Here is a 14,842-nt window from a genome sequence, read left to right as displayed (position 1 = left end):
AAGGAAAGTTGGATCAGACCCAGCGAAAAACAGTAAGTGCTGAAGAAATGAGACGATGAAGTTCAAAGATAAAGTCATGCGATCGCTTTGCTCCGCCATATACTTACGCTCACAGTTCATATTAAAAGGTAGGAAAACTGAAATACAAGCGTCCTTGGCTTTAGGAAAAACCTAGTCCTCTCTTTGAAACCAGACTCCCACAAAACTCCTGTGGGCTATGCACACACATATCTATCACACTGTACGATAGATAAGCTTCATATTTTGTAGACTTTTAAACACAGTTAAAAATTCAAGGAGAAGTAGCCAGACATGCACTGTTAGAGAAAAGCAGCTGCGTGTCATAAATCAGCTCCATAAAAAAAGATTTGGCAACAATGTCGTTTTGCTAAAGGTTTTACTGCACGTAGTTTGCAGATTTTTCCTCCCTTCTCTTGTCCTCCACTCTTGCCTCTTTTTCCTTGGGCTGTTTTTTCTAAGCTCTGCTTGTATTATCAACCCTTGCGTACTTTACTGTAATCTCCCCTTCCCTTACCAAGCAACCTCAACATAGGTAGGCTTTTAAGTTTCAGTTAGCCGCCGCTAATTCCGAAGTCTCGTGGAGGGGAGCAGACCTGTTTCACACTGGACGCTGGCTCAGCTGGCTCTCCTCGCTGGGGAGCGTTCCCCCCGTATGCCGGTACACACGCGCGCACGGATACCCTTCTTTACCTTCACTCCGGGTCTGAGCGGATGCGTTTTTGCGATCCACCAAGCGTGAATATTTCTTTGCACCTTGAGCACGGGAGTTCACCGGACGCGTTGCACTTGATGGGAGATGTTTATATAAAACAGCGATTGCCCTGAGCAGCCGAGCCAGCAAGAGCCTTTCTTCCCTCGTAGTGCCGCGGAGCAGTTCCCCTGACATCCCTCTGCTCTTTATTTTTTCATATGGGATATTTTTCAGATATTTCAATAGGTCTTTTTTTTACTTAAGAGGAGCAGGTTAGGCCGATACTGCGCTCTTTTGAAATCCTGCGTCTACTGCCCTTTTAAGTGATGCTCCTCAAAACCTCCACCTCCGTTTTTTTCCTAAAACGCTGTGTCTATAACTAGGATTGAAGGAGGAGAGGGATGATGCTCTGTGGAGAGCGGGGACTGCGCTTGCAGCCCCCAGCAGCACGGCCCATGTGGAGGCCAGGAGGTTAAAATCTGCCTTCTCAGTGAAGATGCAGAAGAGGGAAGAGATGCTAATACGGCTTGATTTTCCCCTGGGAGTAACACAGTGACTCCCCGTGGGCTGTGGAGCATTAACCCACCCTTTATCCAGATGGTTGCAAGCTAAAAGGACCCTGATGTGTAATTTCCAATGTAATTTGTGACTCATGTGGTGCCCTTAATATAGAGTGCAGATTAGTGGTGGGGGTTTCCAGCCTGGAAGAGGAGAAGTTTAGAGAGAAAGTAAAGTTTTTTATAGTTTTGTAAAGCAGCACAAGGAATCTGTGAAATGGCTACAAAAAAGGGCTCCCAACCCAGTGCACTCTTACTCATGCAATAAATGAACAACCAAGGTTGAGAAAGATACAGTTAGTTAATTCAAATTTAGCCAGGGAGTGAAACATTTGGGTTAATATAAGATGGTCCATGGATTCTTTCTTCTTGAAAAGTTAGGGCATCCTCTGACCGAGCCTGAGAAACGCTGTTCCCAAGTACTCGAGAGGTTTAGGAGCACCCTGGAGTATTTGCGCTTGTAAATCACCTTGGCAGCCGCCGGTCAGAAAGTAACTACCTGAGAAATGCTCAAAATGGCAAAGTGGTGATGTCCGCACATTCCCAAACACGTCGCACTTTGCAGATGGGAATAACGCAGGCGGGACACGTGTCTGGCAGGGGAAATCGGCCTCAGAGATGTGTTGATCAGCCGCTGGTTTTTGCAGCGGGATGGGGCCAGCGCCCATGCACAGCCAGGGAATGGTGAGCGACGAAGTACTGTTCTGTATTCCTTGTTTAGGCAAAATTCTGGTTGGGAAGAAAACACATTAAAAATGGAATTTTACCCATGAACCGCGGAACCAGCTTAGGGCAAAGAATAAGTTAGACACCCTTCACGGAGATCGTGTTTGCTGACAGGAGAAGCGGTAATGAGACAGGAGTAAAAATAAAATAAATTAAAAAAGAGAGATGTTGCACAGTTTGCTGTATTAGAGCAATGAAATACCACACCATATCAAAGCAATTCCCATTTCTTTTGTAACCACAAAGTAGTCTGAAAATTACATCTTCTTTCCAGCTCAGAGAGGCACATCACCCTTTGCCACACATTAAGGAATGTTAATAGCAGCGGTAAGGCGAGTTCAGGGGTGCGTGTGCTTTACTGGGAAATCACACCTCCGAGGAATTAGAAACCCTCAGCCCTGGGGAGCGATTATCTCGCAGTAACCACATGCCTGCTGTCCTCAGTGACATAATTATGGAAGATTCTCAGGATTTGGGTCTGAAACCAGCTCAAAAAGCAAAACTTGCAGTTCTCCCGGGGAATATCCCCCTCTGACCTGCACAGGGACTGGGCACCAGCACATCCCCTGGGCCCCCGTGCAGGGCACTCCTGGGGACACTGATGTGTGGTGGCTTGAGCTGAGCCATCCACTGGCACGCAGAAGATCTGGGGTTTGCAGGAGGAAATTGCACAAGATGCTTCGCTGTTGTGAGCCCCTGTTTCTCATTTTGTACTGGATATGAGAACAGTATCCAGACTGTGAGATCCGTAGCCGGTAAAGCAGCTCGCTGTACAAATGAGAATTTCATGCTCTTTTTTTATGTATTGGTCTACACATGCACACCATGTAAGCTCTGTCCTGTTAATGATTTTGACGGTAATTATTTATCTGCAAAATCTTGGGCACTGAACTCAGTGTAATTCAGTATCCAGTAGCTCTTGAATGGTAAGCTGTAAACAAAAAGCCAAAAGTGTCTGACTTCTGCATGGGTAGCTGGGAAGGGAGGAGGGAGCATGCCATAACTTAGCATGGTTACTCCTTTGGGGTCCTTGGGAAATTGGAACTCCCCTATACAAACACGGATATATAGGTCACCCATGATACAAAACACAATAAAAGTTGTCTGAGCTTTACTAGATCTATTTGTATTTTCCTGTGTGGAGCAGGAGACACACTGAAAGCAGATTTTAGCTTTATTTCTTGTCAGTCTGGCAATAAAAGTAAGAAAAGTAATTATTTTTTTGTTTAGAGGAGTTGCAGTGCTTTATGTGGTGCGGTTATTTGGGCACAAGGCGTCTTGAGCACACCTAGGACCTGCAGACCTCAGTGTCAACCTGAAAGGTGACGTCTAGGCTCTACCAAAGCCCATGGCCAACCTGACTTGCACTTTTGGCAGAATGACACATTTTTTCCCAAAGTAGTTGTTGTCATGGGTGGAAGAAGAAGAAGAAAAAACAACTGTGAGTCTGGATGCGGATGGGGTGAGCGGCCAGAGCTGCTGCGGGGATCTGGTGCTTATCCCTGGCTTGTTCTTGCAAAATGCTGAGCACAAAAGAGCTCCGAGGAAGTATTAAGTCTATGCTTGACTGTCAAGGACACACATAGTTCACTGGCTATATGTGTGCCCAAAGTTGAGCATGTGCTTAATGAGGCTAGAGTGCTTCGCTTAGGGCAGAGCTTAATCCTTAATAGCTCCGTGTTTTGCAGCTTTTGTTGGAAAATGGGGCTAATATTTTCCTGCTTCCTGGGAGATTTTGAGGACAAGCTTACTAGCATTCATGGTTCTCGTAATGATGGCAAGGAAACTCATGAATAAAAAGGAAGAAGTTATATATCAATACATCAGATTCACAGTAATTACTTTTTCCAACCTATTTTGAACTGGAACCTATTGTGAACCCTGGAATTTCAATGCCACATACATCACGTACAGCGAAAAGAAAAAATCCAACAAGCTGAAAGAAATTTGAGCTCTGCTATGCTTCTAATATGTTTAATGTTATTGTTCCGTTAAATCCCTACCCTTAATGACCCCAGACATATTAAATAACATTCTCAGGGCTGAAGAAATGCTTCAGACTTCTAATTTTACACATATTTTCCCTTCTGTGCTCTCAGAGCTCTACAAATGTATTGAAAAACCTCTGTAGAAAAGATTTTGCAGTCTTTTTCCTGAAGAAAGGCTGAAGGTACCTGGGCTCACACGGAGCTCTGCTTGCACTGCCTGTTTTTCAAAAATAGTTTTTGCAGCTGTATCATTTTTCATGTTTGCAATTTATGGCTAGCGGACAATGTACAACAGAGCCTCAAAGGGATAAATCAAGGGGAAAGATGACAGATATCATGGGCTTGGCATGACAAAAATGTTCACACCACTTGTTTAAGAGCACAAAGGAATCCAATACAGGGGCAGGAATCCCATACAAGGGCAGACAATATGGAGAGTGATATAGTTTCTTAATGAAGATGCCTTAAAGAAAGGCACAAAATATCATTGCAGCACCTCATTAACGATGTCTCCTGCTTATTTAATTGCTATGAGGCTTTTTTCTCCCTGCTGTGGCAACAGCATTGACCATATTAAAATTGGCACTGGGAACTCTTTTGCTGTGCTGTCAAGTACCTCTTAATCTTTCAACTCCTGTATGTCAAGTCAGGTTTCTATCTCAAAGATGAATCAAACCTTATTTCTGGGTTAAGACTTTTTTTATCTGCAAAGTAAATTAGTGACAGGAGCTTCCCAGAGCTTGCCTTTCTCTTCATACCGTGACTTATTTGTTTTTCTGCACAAGCCCTGCGTTTTCTGGATGATAGAAAAAAATTTCTAGCAAACAGGCACTGCCACTTAGCCACCGTGGCATCAATGTTCATCTATTCTCCGTCCCACCAGCATCCCAAAAGAGGGAGATGGAGATGAATTTGCAGCACGTCCCACACATTTGCTTACCTGCAGTTTCTGCATGCGTGCGCTGCCTCCAGCGCAATCAGCACACCAGTATGGCTTGCATGCCTCCTGCTGAGCTCCCTGTGCAGAGGGTAGGCTTCTCTAAATCAAGGTATGAAGACCTGAGCTTCTAATTTTGGAAATACACACTTCAATCCCCAGTACTGACCAAAAAGCAGCTGTGCATGTCATTACTTATAACAGAAGCAGCCCTGGACACAACTTACAAAAGCAGTCACGAAAAGCGTTTTTATTTCGCTTACCCCAGCATTCAGTGGTGCTGCTTTTTGGTAATAACCAGGATCAGTCTCTATCCCATAATGTTGGAAAAACTCATCTTACCTCAAGTATTTTAAACTTGCATGCTTTCTAACACTCTGCCTGCTTCTTAAATTTGAGATGTTTGTGGGGTGCAGGGGAAATACGGGCAAATATTATAAAGAATGATCCTACTTGTCTGGTCACATCGTGTCCAGTACCACAGCAGCTGGTATTAGAGATTGTTGTATGTGTTGGATTATACATTAAGTGCACCTGCGTCCATGCGTCTAGAGCTTGGTAGCACTGGAGCTCGTCTCTCTGGTTTTGTATGGCTTACCTGCTCTCTAACAGCATTTCATTTTGTTTTCTTTTCGGCCATCTTCTAAATAGTAATAATCATCATCATCATCATCATCAACCTGTGAATCTGAGGTCTGGCCAGGCTGAGTGCAGCCCCAGCACAGGGACCCCCTCTCTTTAGCCGCATTCCCTGGGAGCAGGAAGGGGACCACTGGCTGTCGCGCCGAAGAGCGCGGGTGGGGAAGACATCCTGACAAATGTGCTTACGCTAATATTTTTTTCCAGTTGCTTTCCCCATGGTGACAGGCAGCTACTTACTAGGCAGAGCTGGAAGTAATATTCTGAATTGCTGAAGGAAATTTTCCCAGTTGATCAAACTCTTATGTGTTTTGTGCTGATCAAAGATTCTCTTCATGTCTTATGTATCTGAAAGCGCAAAAGAATGAATGAAAAAAGAGCTATTCTTCTGTGCTGGGAGACAATGAAATGATGATTGGTGAGATTATGCCTTGACTTTACTGTCAGCACAATGTCAGTGAAGGCAACGGTATAGAGAGGGTACATTTTGAGATATTAATACCAAATCCAGATCACTAGAAGGAACAGAAAAGCCCCAAAGAAGAGGAAAATGTCTGGTTTTATTATTATTTTTATATTTTAGTGGAGAACAAAATGAATCTTTCATATTCTTGGATCATATTAGTTACCATGATTATTCATCCCTTCATACTCTATCTGCTTGTGTAGTCAGCAGTGGTAACTGGTGTTTTGCTCAGGTGAAAATCTGCTTTTATACATCTCTCTCTCTCCACATCTCGTGCATGGGATGGCATGAACCTTTCGCTAGTGCTGCTCTGAGCAAGGGACTGGTTTGGTACCTTTTCACAAACACCCTGATCTTTGTAGAGGAATCAGAGGTTGCTTCACTGTCTTCTAGAAACAGTGATGGTTTTAAGGGGAAAGCCTAAAGCAGGCTTTCAAGGCTTTGGGTTGGTTGGGTTTTTAATGAATTAAAAATAAATGAATTGTGCTATGTAAAGAAGGGGCCTCTGAGCTGAGGAATCTGCAGTCTAAAGGTGTTAAGGCTTAATTCCCAGGTCTTGGCTTGGGGATGCTATTTTCAGGAATGGGAGCCAGTTGTTCTGGCATGTCTATCGCATGTATTCCTTCCTCGGAAAGGCGCTCAGATCAGCTGCAGCAGGTCTTACTGTGATGGTTTTGGCTTGGTGGTGGAGCAAGCAGGAAAAGAGAGACTGGAAATCAGTAGAAGAGTAAGGCCAGTGCATGGGGACAAGGAGGAGAGGGCTGTAGTCATGGGGCTGTGAAAGGACATTTTGAAGATCACGTTATAGCGACGTCTGTCAGGAATGGTTTAGGTCTAGCTGATCGTGCCCTGGGGTCAGGGGATGGCTTAGGTGACCTCCTGAGTCTTTTTTTTCTTTGACTCTGCAACTGGAAATGGAAAGAAAACCCATCTTAATATACTGTTTCCCTGTGGATTTTCTCTCCCTCTTCCCCCCACTATCCTTCTGTGCCAGGTAACAAGACGTTTATATATCCAAATGCTCTTTCGGAAGCTTATTGTCATTCTCTGCATCAGAAGTTTATGATTTATATTAAGCTAACTGGTCCTTGAGCATGTGCTGTTGTCAAGCTCTCTTCGTCTGCTCAGGAGAAAAGCACTCGGGGGCTGGCATGCAATAGCATGATCTCAGTATTTATCCTTTTGGCAGTTTGCTAATTATTCCTATTGCTATCACATCCCTATGCGAATTTCTGTCTTTCTGCCACAGTAAATATTCTCTCATTTTTTCTAGCTGCAGAACTGCTAGTTAAACGGGAGAAGCCTAAATATCCTGCAGAGGCCCATATTGTCATTTGGATGATAGCGATGAAACAGGCCAAACATCCTTTCTGTACCACTTAAATTGCATGTCTTTGCATTCCTGGATTGGCCGCTCATTTTCTGGACCGTATTCTGCTCTTGTAAACAGCTCGTATCGTTCCTGGGAGTGCTCTTTGTAGCAGAACGCTCTGATAAAGCCAAAGCCATCAGCTGCCAAGACTCCATAAGGAGTCAGAAATAGGCACCAGATATCTTCGCTACTGTAGCTGCATTAGCAATATCATTTATCTTCCTAAGGACTTACTAAGCCACTAAAATGTATTATAAAATTAAGTGGCATTTTTTCCACCTGTTCTAACTGGTGCCAAACACATAGAAAGCCCTCCCGGATGATACGACTCTGCATGCAAAATCTAAGTATCCTCCTAAGGGCTGCAGCTGCCTCAGAGACATCTTTTTTTTCCACGGGCTGCCTCCTTCACTTAGAATAATAAGCTTTAGATTATCTCAGGGCACTCTAGATCCTACTGCTGCACAATCCAATTTGACATAAGGGTTGCGGGGACTCGGGGGGGGAGCAGGTAGAAAATCTTGCAAGCAGACACCGGACTTCCAGTCTGAGTTTTCCATTAGTACAAAGAAGTTCATAGGCGAGGGCTGGGCAGATTTCATGCCTGTCTGTGTTGGAAGAAAAGCTCTCCGGACTTGATGGAGCATCTGTGCTTCGGTTGCCTGCTGGAGCGAGGGGCTGCCTACAAAGCCCCACCGTGGTGCTTCCAAATGCAAGAAATCCCCAAGTCCCTCCCAGGCCACAAAGTAATTGAAACAGCAGCAAACTGCTGAGTGACAGCCTTTCAGTCTTGTATTAACTATATTTTATCATTTAGGTAACACTGTATATTAACTGTTGAGCCTGCAACTCGGCTCCAGGACAGGTATTTAAACACCTTAAATACTCCACGGTAAGAAAGGAAAGCTGCTTTCCAAAGGAGAAGAGTAGTGACCTATAGCTGTGGGTAGACCCAGATAATCGCCGGTTATCTGTTCCCATAGCCACATTACGCTCTTATCAATGTTAGTCGTGTCCCTGCCAATGCAATTACCATGCCTAGTCGGTCTGGTACATCTCTTCGTGATTTTGCTGCTGCTGAATTTCCCTGGCCGGAGAGGGTCAGGGTCTCCGTCTGCAAAATGGTGTAACCCAAGCAAACCCACTCCCTGCTGCGGCAAAGCTCATTGTTGCGATCCGTAATCATCCCTCATCCCTGTGGTTGATTCCCCTGATTATGTGTCAGAACAGGAGCGCAACCTATTTAAAAGGAGCCGTTTTCAGATCAGCGGCACATCCTTTCATTAGTTAAGGTACGCGGGTTTGACACAAAAGGTGTCTCTGAAATGTCTCTAGACTGCAGCATAGGAAGACAGCATGTGTCTGTCAGGATAACACTTGACTCAGATTGGGCTGTTTGCCCTATTTTCTAGCTTTTTGGCTACTGTACAGATAATAAGACCCCTCCAGAGCAGAGGAAGTCTGGCATCGAGGCAGGATTCTTTCGAGTAATACATGGCCCTGGTGGGTATTAATCCTGGTAATTTAGGCAGGTGTATGCGAGTGATCCTGGAAACTAAATATAGATTTCCATGTTAAAGGTTTAGCTTCTATAACGGCGTTTTCTGCAATGCCAGAGCGTCTGCAGAGCCCGCGGTCTCACTGTGGTGGGGAGGTTCATGAACGGCAGGAAAAAAAAACCCCAAGAAATTATTGATGTTGGGCTTTGGGGATCAAGTAATTGGCCAAAAAATGTTTACAGAAACATTTAAGAAAAGCTTGAGGCTTTGCAATTATTTCTGCATGCAAATCACTACGTTGGTTTATGCAAATACTACAGAACACCAAAACAGGTCCCAACCATAGCTCGAATGGAGCTGACTCACCGATTTATTCATGACTGTTCATTTATCAGAGTAGCTTTATTTCTTCTATTTATAAGCATGACTTGCTTTTCTAGCCACAAGATCAGATTGCAGTTGCATCTCATCTTGTGTCAACGCAAACGTGTCCCTGTCCTGTTTAAAATCATTCTTGACTCCCTGTGTTTTCTCCGAGTTGTGCCTCGGTGGGGAAATTTTCATGGGCTTTGATTTCCCCTTAGTTCTTATTTCTCCTCTACTAGTGTTACCGTGCTGATTTGTCTTTTCCTCATGCTGTAATTGGTCTGGTGCCACTGTGTAATTTTTAACTGTGTGCAGTATCAACAGACCTCCATCTGTCTCTCCTCCAGAGCTTCCCAGCCTGCCGTTATAAATATCTGCCAAATCCTTCTCCAAAGAGAGGATCACCAGATTCCAACTGTTTGCAAAATAAGAGCCGCCGCCAGAAATCCTCTCCCAGCGTCTGCAACCTGTGCAGAACCTGTCCCCTGCACGTTGCGAGATGTTACTGCTGGCACTGAGGAGCTCTGACCATTGCTTTAATTTGTTGTCCCCCAGAAGCGTACGCTTCTGCAGAGGGTTCAGCATGTTGGTCGGTTTGCTCAAATATCTCATTGTGTGTGCCATTTTATTAGAAAATAACCTTCAATAGCCATCAGGTAATAAAACCAAAATAACTTGAGGGTTGGGGTTTTCTTCCCCTTCAAAATGCAATTCTGATTTAAAACATGCTGTGGGATGGATCAGTTCCAGTGTCATTTTATAAGATACTTTCTTGACCTGGAAGGGACTCAGAGTGCATGCCCCTTTCCCAGCCTGTCACGTAGAGACTGGGCGCCAGTTACCACGATCTAAAGCCGGAGTAACTGGTAGGACTTGCTGACTGTACGCCCATGTTGCTGAGGGCAGAGTTTGATCTTCCACATCTCTGTACATATACATCAGAATAGATCATTAGAAGAATTAGTACCAAACCAGGCAATGCATTGATTAGATTGTGCACGCTAAAAAATAGCAAGTTTTCTAATGTGGATAAAATAATATCATGTATAAATAACATTTGGATAAAGTAAAAAATATAGATTAGGGTGTAGGTGCCCTTTTAACACTGTTAAAGCCATTGTCATAACAGTCCATTGATTCCATTGATTCAAAGCCACTTGAGGGTCATGCGGCTTTTTAAATTCAGCTGTGTACCTTAGGCTATGATCATCACACGTGTTAGCGTTTGCTGGTGGTATGGCAGCTTACCGTGGCTGAGGAATTACCAACGAATCTCTTGAGATGCTGCTGCAGACATCAAATTAACGATAAATGGATGTTTGAATAAAACTCTTGCCAGCTAAAGTTAGATCCAAGGAACAAGGTTCCAGTTCTCTCTATGGGATATTGGAATAAGTCAGCAGAAAGGATTTTTCAAGCTTATTTCGGGAGAGGGTTTCACATTGGATCTGCTACATCTTAGTTCTGCAGGGCTTTGCAAAGGAACATAAGGCATGTAAAGCAGATTGAGGATTTGATAAATACTCCTTCCAGTCTACGTTCAGAATAACCCAATATTTCCAAGAGACAGAAAAGTGGGAGCCGTAACGATTTGACATGGGTGTGGACCATGGGGACTGTGGCTGGAGGGTGTTTTTCTGTAGAGAAGTAGAGGGAAGCACCCGAAGCACCAAAGAAACTTGGGAGTTTGTTTTATGATGTGTAGTCAGGTTTAAAAAATACCAATACTTCCATTGTCTAGATTGCACTGTGGATTTGATGTCCATTTTTGAAGGTTTTAGGACAATCAAGTTCATGATTTTCTAGGAGGGTGCGCTACCACTTAATAATACCTTATGACAGGAGAGAAATATGTACAAACAAGTCTAAGCCTGCAGGACAGCTATACGTTCTCCCAAATGAATAATATCCCCAGCCATTGCCTGGGGTGGCAGGGAGCAAACAGAAAAGTGAAATTAGAGAGACCAGACTATCCCGGCGGTGATGGACTGACTGCCTAGTGTGTCGAGCAAGCAGCGCCAAGGAGCTGGGCTGTGGGTCTAGCTGTGCTTGCAAGATTGAGATCTACCCTTTATTTAAGTCTGATTTTCTGGAGCAAGATTTTCTTGTAAAGGAACAGCCATGATTTGTTTAAAGTCTTTGGGAGATAAAAAGCAGATGGCATTGATTAGCTAATTAGTAATATTTTCTGCAACTTATCAGCTGTGCTGATATGTGTAAAGTTTGCAAAAGCTTGGGATGAATCTTTCTCTCTTTGATTTGTTGAAGAAATTGAATATTTTAAAATCTGGAGGGGAGGGAAAGTTATATACAAATGTGTCATTATCTGACCAACAGAAATATGTTAATCTTTTCCTTTGAATTTATATTCAGAGCTCATTTCTTCATTTTTGAGGGGAAAATGCACAATGAGGTTGCGGCTCTCCTAGCTCTTCTCTTGATTGCATGGTGTATTGTGTGATGTGCCGCAGGTTTCTGGCTCTCCCATATTCCTCTTTGTGGACGTGCTCCTTCTCCTTTTGCATTTATTATGGAGACAAAGCAAAGTATTTTTTATTTTATGCCAGACTCACTTTTAGCTTGTCTCCTTGTGAACCCTTGGCAGCCACAGCAGCACCCTAGCAGGACTTCTGCCAAGTGTTGCCACCTCAGTGACCACTGCTATTACAGTGGTCAGTGCTGTTTTGGCCAGAGCATCAGTGGGGTGTTGGAGGACCCTCCAACCTTGAGTTATACTGGACACAAATCAAATATCTTGATGTTGTCTCTATGATTGTTCATCGTTTAGGGCGAGATGGAGTACCTCGCCAAGACATTAATATAAAGAAGAATGTCTGAGAAAGGATATCAGCCTTTCAGACCCTGCTGGTTGCATAGCAAAATCTTCATATAGCCAAAAAACATGAGACTCATCTGGTTTCTTCGGCAAGGTGGATACGGGGGGGCTCGCAGGCATATACCAGTCCCGATAGTCACGGTGGTCTTTGTGGGAATGAGCGTGGGTGGACACAGCTCTGGGTTCCCAACAAGCCCCATAATTAGGACTTGCTGCAAATTCTCTGGAGGTTTAAGCTCTGCACCTGCACCACCCCAAAGCCTCGCATGCGACAAGGTCCCGGTGTAGAAGCTGTACTTTAATTGCCAGCGTGTAGCATGGGTGACGCACGAGCTGTCAGCCGGCCACCTGTGACAGCGGGGAATGAGAACGAAACAGCTTTGTTTTGCTCTTCTGGGGAGCTGTCCTCCCTTGCAGGTGCTCTGCAGAACAGCTTTGCAGTGCTTATCTCCCATTTAAGACTTCAAAATAGGGCACGATGTAGGTTGAGGTGGGGCCCAGACATTGTACTGGTCAACTGCCTGAGTTGTGCTCCATCCAAGAGCCATCGGGACTGGAAATTGCCTCAAGTGAGACAGAGATTTGCTCCTGTGTTATACGGAGCTTTCTATTTTCCGTGGAGTTCAGTGTTGAAGCCTTTCTATTTCCACCAGAATGACAATTTTTATTGGTTCTCAAACTGAAGAAACAACAAATTCTGCATCCTCTCTGGAGCACGGTCTTGTTAATGTTCTTTGAAACGTGACATGTGTCGTGGCCGTCAAACTGCGATGATCCCATTTCTTCTGAAATGAGAAAAACATGTCACTTTTGGCTCTTAAGTAATACAAAGGGAGAGTCATATTTTAGATAGGAGCTGCGTGGCTGCCAAAGATGAAAGAAAAATGTTATTACTTTTGGAAATTTCATAATTACAGTTAATGATAATTTAATGAAATGACATTGTCTTCACCGCTATCACTAATGAAATGTTTGAGAGTGATAAAACAGATCTTGTTAAATAGAGCGGGAGTCTTGAGTGGAATAGCTTTGTGACAGCAGCCTGCATGCACAAATCTTGAATTCCTATTTTTTTGTTACAGTAGTTTGAAAAAGAAGATAAAATGAAGGCTACATGGCAAAGAATGCACACATGAAGTATTTAAAGGCCTTCCATTAAGCAAACAATACTGAACTCCTGAATAAAATACTGATGACTGAGTACTGCTCCTTAGGAATGCTAACCCTGCATTAAAACACTTTCCTTGTTTTTCTTTGCAGACAAACCAGAGAACAAGAAACCCCACCTGACTTTTTTTATTTCTCAGACTATGAAAGACATAATGCAGAAATAGCAGCATTTCATTTGGACAGGCAAGTAAAATGGATTTGCATTAAAAGAATAGTAGAAATATTGTGATAAGTTACTGCACTTGGCCGCCCTGTAACTGAATTACTTTTAAAAAAGGGGAAAATGGAACAAAGGTGGGCAAACGCCATGAATAAATGAAATGGCAGATGATGAAAGGGTAGATTAATAATTAGGAAATGTGACTTGCTCTGGGAATAAGAAACCTGGCAATAAGTAATGCTCAAAAAGAAAGAGAAATGATACTGAAGAGAAGCCGAGAAATGAATTTCCCTTGTGATCTTGAAGTGCATATGGAAAGGACCCATCTCCCAGGGAATACGGAGCGTAAGTGTGACGGGAGTCTGGCTCACCCCAATTAGCTCCAGGGCATGCAAAGCTGAGTGAGACGTGGGGAATCGTGCGAGTACTCAGAGAGGAGTAATTGAGATGGGGAGGGAGTTCTGGTTTCACAGCAAAAAGCTGGGGCCGTCCCGTATCAGGAGCATATTTAGGCCACAAGTTAGTAGGAAGGAGAGGACGCTGATGGTCATCCCATGCTCCTGTTAGCTGAAAACGTCCCCGGAGGCAGAGTTAGTGCAGGGTACGGTGGATACCCCAAGGCTTAGAATGGTCTGCAGCCCTTCAGCCTGCCCAGATTAGGAGCAGGAATTAATAATTAGTGAGGAGCTATTAACAGTATGGCTAGAAACCATGGCATTTCACAAGCTGAGTTAGAACTGAAACATCTTTCACGCCCTGAAGTGCCAAGAAACATCCTTCAAAAGCTTGAAGCTTTGGGAACGCAAATGATTTGGAGGTACATGTAGTATTGCTGCCTTCTGGTTGATGGTTAGGATGAGGGGACCTATCAGTGGGTGGTACAGGATACATTTGCCATTAAGAGCCATGCTGGTCAGATCCTTCAAGGATCTTCTGTATTTTGTTGTTTTCGACCTTGGTGTTGATCCCTTCTGCTTTATATTTTGTATTGCCATTTTAAGCAGATGGTGCCGTAGGAAAAAACATTAATGGAGTTCCTGCAGGGAGGTGTGTTAAATATCCACACACTAAGCAGAAAAAGCAGTTGCTACCCAATGTAGAAAATCTTATCAGCAGACAGTGGACATAAAAATCCCACCTATGGGGAGGCTCTGTATGGGGACTTTGCTCTTTTACTATATCTCATAGCAATGCCTTGTAGGGAGTTTTTAATGATCTACTAAGGCAAGGGAGTTTGGAGTAGAGAAAGGCTCTTCACCCAGGCTTTGCCCATGGGAAAATTTTTGGTCTCGGGGAGATTGTTTAGGTTGGTGTAAGTATATTAAAACAGAGAGGAGCAGAAGGAAATAAATCAAACAAATACTAAGACTGTCAGGAAAAAAAAAACCTAGTTAGGTCTATTAGATGGTGTTTA

The 14,842-nt window shown here is 43.7% G+C and overlaps 1 protein-coding gene across 1 annotated transcript in view; it reads left to right on the top strand.

The window, feature by feature from the left end:
• The window catches only part of FAM20C (FAM20C golgi associated secretory pathway kinase), a 59,789-nt gene that overhangs the window by 31,610 nt on the left and 13,337 nt on the right, over window positions 1–14,842 (top strand). The window contains exon 5 of the mRNA XM_075514833.1: window positions 13,359–13,451. Within this exon, the coding sequence (XP_075370948.1) occupies window positions 13,359–13,451 (93 nt within the window). The remainder of the gene's footprint in view (window positions 1–13,358; window positions 13,452–14,842) is intronic.

Source organism: Mycteria americana, chromosome 12, assembly GCF_035582795.1.
Source record: "Mycteria americana isolate JAX WOST 10 ecotype Jacksonville Zoo and Gardens chromosome 12, USCA_MyAme_1.0, whole genome shotgun sequence".
Taxonomy (NCBI): domain Eukaryota; kingdom Metazoa; phylum Chordata; class Aves; order Ciconiiformes; family Ciconiidae; genus Mycteria; species Mycteria americana.
This window is presented reverse-complemented; position numbering and strand designations above follow the sequence as displayed.